Consider the following 8,071-nt stretch of genomic DNA (forward strand, 5'->3'; position numbering starts at 1 on the left):
ATTTAGTTTCTGTGACTCACTGTTGGGTTTTCTGTGATGAATTCTGGTGAATTGATATTTCCATTGTTCCAGGAACGTGTTTCCTGGACCACACTCTTGCACATCCACATTTTATTTGGTGTTAGACTTCAAAGACGTGCAGTAAAAGCATTTCCCCGACCGCAGCGCTCATTACACAGTGGCTTAGCATCACTAATCATGTTGCTGCAACCAGTCATCTTTTTTTTTTCAGTTGGGCATCGTTTTGCCTTGTTGCACAACCTATCTCATCTTCTCCTGTTCTTTAAAGGATATGACTCTGTGCGTCCCGATAATACGTCGTTATGAATTGTCTTTTTGAAAAAAGTTGGAGCATTTTTTGTATTAGCGACACAAAATGTAGCAAACTTTACAAAAGTCTGTAAATGTGCAGAGTTCTCCAACTCAGTGGAGTTAGTTTTGCAACCTTTAGCTACAGATTGGATGTTTCAGTGTGTAATGAACTGCAGGTCCTGGTTTTAAGAAGATTCATTACTTGAAGTCATAAATGTACCAAACTGAACTTTTTTTCCCTTCTCAGTATCACATCAACAAGCTTTCAATCGTGTCTTCTGACAACCACATGAATAACAGCGAGAAGGAGGTGGATGAGGTGGACGCAGCCCTGTCTGACCTGGAGATTACTTTGGAGGGGGGGAAAACGTCCAATTCGCTGGTATGAGAATCCACTATCACTACCTTTTTCGTGCCAGCTGTGAAGGTTTTTTTGCACAGATCTTTTTTGTTAGTTTTCTCTAGAATTGCTTTTTTCTCCCCAGTAATTTAAAGGATCTAAATCTGACAAAGAACTGTGGTTGTAAGAAAGTTAACGTCCCACTTCCAGTAAAGGTTATAGCCAGGTGAGCTCATTGTTTTGGCCATAACTCAGGCTTATACTAACAGTATTTTATTTCCCTTTCCTACTAGGGTGACATCACATCTATTCCTGAGCTAGCAGACTATGTCAAAGTCTTCAAGTAAGTCCACTGTCTGAACTAGCTAATCCCTCTAGACCGTGTGCTTTGTCGCTATTAATCAAGTGAAAATAACTTCTAATGAGCTGATTTAGAGCCCTTATTATAATCTAAGATACCATGAGACTAACAAAGAACCATAAACGTTCTTTCTGCTCTAATGGGACGGTTCTTACCCATTTTGTATCAAATGTCTGCTAAGAATTGTTTTCTGGAAGTGAGGTCTAGCCTGTGACTGCAGTTGGACTAAGCAGATTTTGAATCCTATCCATATTTGGCTCGAAGACTTTCCTGACAGGCTTCTGGCCCCCTGAGTGGCTGTCTCATAAAATATACAGTATAAAGTTTGGGCTGGGGGGGTGATACCGTGGAGCACTTCCTCTTTAATGGCTTTCTACCAAAGTAGCTTCTGTCCAATCGACCTCGCTGACTTTGCAGTTCAGAAACTTTGTCTTCTTTTTAGTTTCTTATGACCCCTCACCCCTTCCTGTTCACCACTTATAAAGACAATGCATGCTTTTTTCCCTCTTCTGATGTCTGTCTTTGTCTGATTTGTATCTCTAGACCCAAGAAACTGACTCTGAAGGGTTACAAGCTGTACTGGTGCACGTTCAAGGACATCACAATTTCCTGTTACAAGAGTAAAGAGGAGGCACACGGAACACCTGCTCACCAAATGAATCTGAGAGGTGCTGACATACAAGCACACTAAATATATGATGTCACGGCCACCCTGGAATGTGATGCTCTAACGTTTGTTGATGTAGCTGGTGTGTCTAAAGACTGGTCATGACCTGTTGACCTCTGCTTCCTGTGCACTCTGACTATCCTGTAGGTTGCGAGGTAACGCCAGATGTTAATATCTCGGGTCAGAAATTCAACATCAAGTTGCTAATACCCGTGGCTGATGGCATGAATGAGATTTGGCTTCGGTGTGACACGGTGAGGCTGAACTTGATGCGCCCTTTTCTCCTAATTCCTTTATTTTTACTTTCCTCAAAGCCTTTTTTTAACATTTGATTTTACTTTTCCAGGAGAAACAGTATGCTCACTGGATGGCTGCATGCCGCTTGGCCTCCAAAGGGAAGACCATGGCCGACAGCTCGTACAATCTGGAGGTCCAGAACATTCTCTCCTTCCTCAAGATGCAGCACCTGAACCCCGACCCGCAGTTCATTGAACCAATCACCACTGACATCAACCCAGAGTGTCTGGTATCGCCACGCTACCTTAAGAAGTACAAGAACAAGCAGGTAAACACTTGGGCCGTGTTTTAGTAGAAGTGTTTAAGAAAACCGTTAATAAGAACCTAAGGGGTCTGTGTATTTTATGGGTTGTTTACTTTTCTGATTAGTTAGAGCTTGTGATGTTTCCCAGTCGAGCACCACCTGGCATCAGCAATCTTCCACTGGAATGCAGCCTCTACTCCTCTTTTTTATTCACTTTGTCTATCTTCTCTACCACGCTACTCCACAACAGCGGGGCGTTCTGGGTGAACCACCAACTGGGTGTAATATTTAATCACCACCAACATGGTTTAACACACTAGATTCACTTGCAAACAAGCAGGCTCCCGTGTGTACACAGGAGCAGCTGAGTACACGGCTGCCTTGGCCGTGTTGGTAGGGGACCGACCCGGCTCACTTAAACCAGGATTTGTTGAAATTGTAGTAAAAATGTGGAATGTTGGGCTGGAAGCGTGTCAAGAGACGAATGGTACAGTAAGTGATGACGCAGAAATCGTCTGGACCACAACATGAAGAGTCATCTAAAACATTCACGCAGGAAGGAAAAATTGGAGGCGAAATGGAGGATTTAATGTTTGAGAAGGGATTTACCACGGAAAACCTGGAAAATGGTGTTACTAGTGATGCGTGATGATGTCAGCACTACTGTTATTTGGGTTGTTTGAAGCTTTGACTAAACTATTTGATAAAACGGAAAAGGAACTTGTGATGTTCAGGAACGGGAATGTCGGTCTGGTCCAGCTGCACATGCAACTCAGTCTGATGGATGGTTTCTGCAGACGCAGCATTAATGGTTTACTGTTTGTACAGTGTGTGTCTTTACCCTCAGACTCACTCACACACACACACGTGTGTGTAGAGGGCGTGGTGCATCAGGAAACGAGCATTGCTTGGGAATGCTGCGCGGGAAAACTGTCTGGGAAAAGCCTGTTAATTCTCTCAAGTCTGCTGCAGCCCCTCCCCATCCCCTTGCTTAAACCAGGCTTCCTGTTGCAAGATTTATCCAAGGAGACTTCCGGGCTGTAGCTTCAAGCGGATTCACATCCAGAAATTTTCAGATTACACAAACCGGAATAGTTTCTGATCTAGTTTATGGATTCAGACAAAAGGAAATATTCAGAAGGCTTGAGAACCAACTGTTGAAGCTGTGAAAGGCTTTCCGATTCCATTGCTTGTGCTAGGTGTCGCCCCCATGTGGAGGAGAGGAGTTATAAACTGTTAAAATACTCAAACTCATATTTTGCTCTGAACCTGTTCATTTTTCATTTCTGTAAAGATAATGTCATTCATATCAGTTTGGTTTTCTTTTATGACTAAATGCACGTTACCTCTTAAGCCTGTCCCGTCTCTCTCCTGTATCACAGTTTAGCATCCTGCATTCTTTGATGAGCTCTTCTCCCTCCACAGTGATCTTATGTGTCTTTTCTCTTTGTCCTTGTCCATTTTTCCCCCTCTTTCTCTTTTTGTATGCACCCTACCCAGCCAGGCTATGTCAGAGACTTGGTAAGTGATGTGTCCACTGGGTGCCTTTAAAGTCTTGGTGCATGCTTGTTTCAAGTTGTGTGTGCGTCTGGGTGGTCTTACTGTTAAATAAATAGTGGCTGTTGGAAGTAGCGTAGATGGCAGTGTTAGGGATGCCTTCTGTTTGTCTTCAGCTGATTTTGTTTCCAGAGCGTTCTCGAAAACAAAATAACACCTTTGAGATGAAGTGTGTTTTGGGTGGAATCAATACTATTAAGTGGGTCATTTAACACACTTTACATGCATTTAACTTTAACATCCACTAACTATCAAATCTATTCATCAGTTTGTAGATTGAGTGCTGAATAACATGTTTAGGATTTGTTTTCTAATTTTGAAACTTATTTTAGTCAGTTTTTAAAATTAAAATTATCACACAAAATGTGTGGTTTATATATATATATATTTTTTTTTTGTAAAATTTCGTGTGATGCTTTTTGTTTCAGTGTCAACAGAAACTTCTCGGTAACTGGACTTGCTTTAATTTTAAAGCCATATTTTCAGAAATTTCCATTGAAATAAGCAATAATTAACCATTTTTAAGGTAGCTCTATCATTTGACATTTGATTTATGTATAAAACCAATAAAGGAGAATACTGTGATTTTAGTCAAGTCATTATTTTATAGGCTCATTTACAGATCAAATGTGTGATACTTGTTCATTTAGACATACAATCAGCCATTTTAAGTTTTACTTGCAGGCTCAACGTTAATTCAATTATACATATTTTTTTACAACTGCTTTTTTCTGCATTAGCTGCAGAAAAAAATTGAGGGGAAATACACCCATGTCTTGTTCCTTTATTGTGGTTTATGTCACAGGACAATATTTGCATTTATGGACTCATCCACCTTGGCTTTCCACTGGGGAAGACTGTTGTTGATATAGTGTCCAGGAGAGAACAGAGCACGTTTCTGCTAATAGAGGCTAACTGTTAGCATTAGCAACACCACAACATTTTGGAACTCCTTCAGGCTTGAGTTATTTGTGGGGATGAAATATCAAAATTACAAAGCACAGGGAAACAGTGGAAGAGTTGCATTGCTGTTAGCCAATCAGACGGAAGATATCTGCATATCATTCGTATTAATAAGACTTGTAAGCCTATTGTTTTTCACCCCTACCACTACTCTGGCCGACTTCTACTCCCTGCAACAGAAGCTCAAGAACCATACACCAATGCTAGTAACCAACATACACAGATGCTAGTAACCAACACACACATGCTAGTAACCAACACACACATGCTAGTAACCAACATACACACATGCTAGTAACCAACACACACATGCTAGTAACCAACATACACACATGCTAGTAACCAACATACACACAAATGCTAGTAACCAACATTCACACACATGCTAGTAACCAACATACACACACATGCTAGTAACCAACATACACACACATGCTAGAAACCAACATTCACACACATGCTAGTAACCAACATTCACACACATGCTAGTAACCAACATACACACACATGCTAGTAACCAACATACACACACATGCTAGTAACCAACATACACACACATGCTAGTAACCAACATACACACACATGCTAGTAACCAACATACACACACATGCTAGTAACCAACATACACACACATGCTAGAAACCAACATTCACACACATGCTAGTAACCAACATTCACACACATGCTAGTAACCAACATACACACACATGCTAGTAACCAACATACACACACATGCTAGTAACCAACACACACACACACACATGCTAGTAACCAACATTCACACACATGCTAGTAACCAACATTCACACACATGCTAGTAACCAACATTCACACACATGCTAGTAACCAACATACACACACATGCTAGTAACCAACATACACACACATGCTAGTAACCAACATGCACACAAACAAATACAAATGTTGGTAACTAACAAATACAAATGTTGGTAACTAACAAATACACATGCTAGTAACCAACATACACACATGCTAGTAACCAACATACACACATGCTAGTAACCAACATACACACATGCTAGTAACCAACATACACACATGCTAGTAACCAACATACACACATGCTAGTAACCAACATACACACGCATGCTAGTAACCAACATACACACACATGCTAGTAACCAACATACACACATGCTAGTAACCAACATACACACATGCTAGTAACCAACACACACACACACATGCTAGTAACCAACACACACACACATGCTAGTAACCAACACACACACACATGCTAGTAACCAACACACACACACATGCTAGTAACCAACATACACACATGCTAGTAACCAACATACACACATGCTAGTAACCAACATACACACACATGCTAGTAACCAACATACACACACATGCTAGTAACCAACATACACACACATGCTAGTAACCAACATACACACATGCTAGTAACCAACATACACACTTGTTGGTATCCAACAAATACACATGCTGCATGGTGGTGCAGTGGTTAGCACTGTTGCCTCGCAGCATGAAAGTTGCAGTTCGAAACTCGGCTGCAGCCTTTCTGCGTTGAGTTGCGTGTTTGCATGCGTGGGTTTCCTCCGGGTACTCCGGTTTTCCGCACAGATCACAACATGCCCTATATGTTATAAATTGTAAGTCGCTTTGGATAAAAGCATCTGCCAAATAAATAAACATAAACATGCTAGTAACCAACATACACACATGCTTTGAGAGTTTGCAGGTTGGGGAGTGCAGCTTTGGGTAAACTTGGGAGTACCGGTATTCCTTGTGTATCTTAAGTACTTGATGAATCAATGAATTATTTGATAGAGTACTTGATAACTTAAATATTCAATAGCTGAATTGCTGATATTTGTTGTGTTTAGCTGTGGAATGGGAACTCTAAAATGTCTGTGATTGGTAACTGGTGCTGTATGTCTCCTGATGAGCTGCAGCTTTTCTGAACATTTGGTGTGGGTGGATTTGGGTGTTGGTGATAAAAGACTCGGGGCCAGTGTTGGAAATGACCTAAGATTTGTGTGTGATTGTGTATTTGACAGATTTCCGCCAGGATTCTTGAAGCTCACCAGAACGTTGCCCAAATGAGTCTCATTGAGGCCAAGATGCGCTTCATCCAGGCATGGCAGTCTTTGCCAGAGTTTGGAATCACTCATTTCCTTGCAAAGTACGTTTAAATCCAAACTGACTGTTTCTGAAAATGTCTGCTGCCTTAACGGTGTTTAATTTAGGTTTTGTGGGTTCTGAAGGTTCCAGGGTGGGAAGAAAGAAGAGTTGATCGGAATCACCTACAATCGGTTGATCCGAATGGATGCCCACACTGGAGATGCCATCAAGACCTGGCGCTTCAGCAACATGAAACAGTGGAACGTCAACTGGGAGATCAAGATGGTAGGCGTCTCAAAGAAAGTTGATCGTTTGACACATTTTTATCAAAATATGTCTGACGCGTGGTGCTTCGTGTGGTCAGGTGACTGTGGAATTCGCAGACGAGCCCAGCCTGTCCTTCATCTGTGCAGAAGTGGACTGCAAGGTGGTCCACGAGTTCATTGGCGGTTACATCTTCCTGTCGACACGCGCCAAGGACCAGAACGAGTCGCTAGACGAGGAAATGTTCTATAAGCTGACCAGCGGCTGGGTCTGAGCCAAACTGGGTTGCATCGTTGTCAGGGATTCTGGGCCAGGGTTCTAGGAGGGGAGAAGGGTGGGGGGTGGGATTATTTTATTGTATTCTTTTTGTCTTTGTGTTTAACTGTGCTGAAGAAGCCAGAGCAGCTTGACTGTTGCCATGGCTGACACATTGTTATAGTTTATATATATATATATATTTGCATTAATGCTGATGAGAATATTTGTCACTACTCTTATTTTCTGGTTGGTACAGTGCAGGTGATGTCCTTGAATAACCTCTGCTCTACTTTTTTAAATGGTTGCCGTCAAACTTGCATCCATAACAATCCTGTAGTCAAATGGGCTCGACACACGGGAGGCGACAAACGACCGCGATCAGCGAAATTTGTCGCCGTCGCTTTTATTACCTGACACACGGGAGGCGATCCGCAGCAGCGGCCAGCGGATTTGCCGTCTACGCGTTCTGTTCCATGGCGAAATCGAAACTTCCGTTGTTTTGTTTGGCTGTGTCAGGTTGGAGGGAATTAAGGTTATTTAAGCGGTTCAGAGTTAATAAAGTGGTAGATATGATGTTTCACAAGGTGCTGCTAGAGTTATGTGAAATCTTACTTGTGATTTTACTATATAAAACATAATAATAATCAACTTCTCCTCCATGTTTGCTCGGAGATGTACGGAGCATCCTGTCCGCTC

At 41.8% G+C, this 8,071-nt stretch overlaps 1 protein-coding gene across 4 annotated transcripts in view; it reads left to right on the forward strand.

The window, feature by feature from the left end:
• Positions 1–7,553, forward strand: part of fermt2 (FERM domain containing kindlin 2) — a 43,753-nt gene extending 36,200 nt beyond the window's left edge. For 2 of the 4 annotated variants that reach the window (XM_015969794.3, XM_015969796.3), the window contains 9 exons: positions 560–694; positions 946–995; positions 1,557–1,681; positions 1,828–1,934; positions 2,027–2,245; positions 3,722–3,742; positions 6,790–6,914; positions 6,997–7,138; positions 7,218–7,553. In XM_015969794.3, the coding sequence (XP_015825280.1) occupies positions 560–694; positions 946–995; positions 1,557–1,681; positions 1,828–1,934; positions 2,027–2,245; positions 3,722–3,742; positions 6,790–6,914; positions 6,997–7,138; positions 7,218–7,391 (1,098 nt within the window). In that variant the 3' untranslated portion in view covers positions 7,392–7,553. The remainder of the gene's footprint in view (positions 1–559; positions 695–945; positions 996–1,556; positions 1,682–1,827; positions 1,935–2,026; positions 2,246–3,721; positions 3,743–6,789; positions 6,915–6,996; positions 7,139–7,217) is intronic. The other 2 variants (XM_015969795.3, XM_015969797.3) reach the window with 1 other exon arrangement.
• The last annotated feature ends 518 nt before the right edge of the window (positions 7,554–8,071 follow it).

Source organism: Nothobranchius furzeri, chromosome 18 (genome assembly GCF_043380555.1).
Source record: "Nothobranchius furzeri strain GRZ-AD chromosome 18, NfurGRZ-RIMD1, whole genome shotgun sequence".
NCBI classification, from domain to species: Eukaryota; Metazoa; Chordata; class Actinopteri; order Cyprinodontiformes; family Nothobranchiidae; genus Nothobranchius; species Nothobranchius furzeri.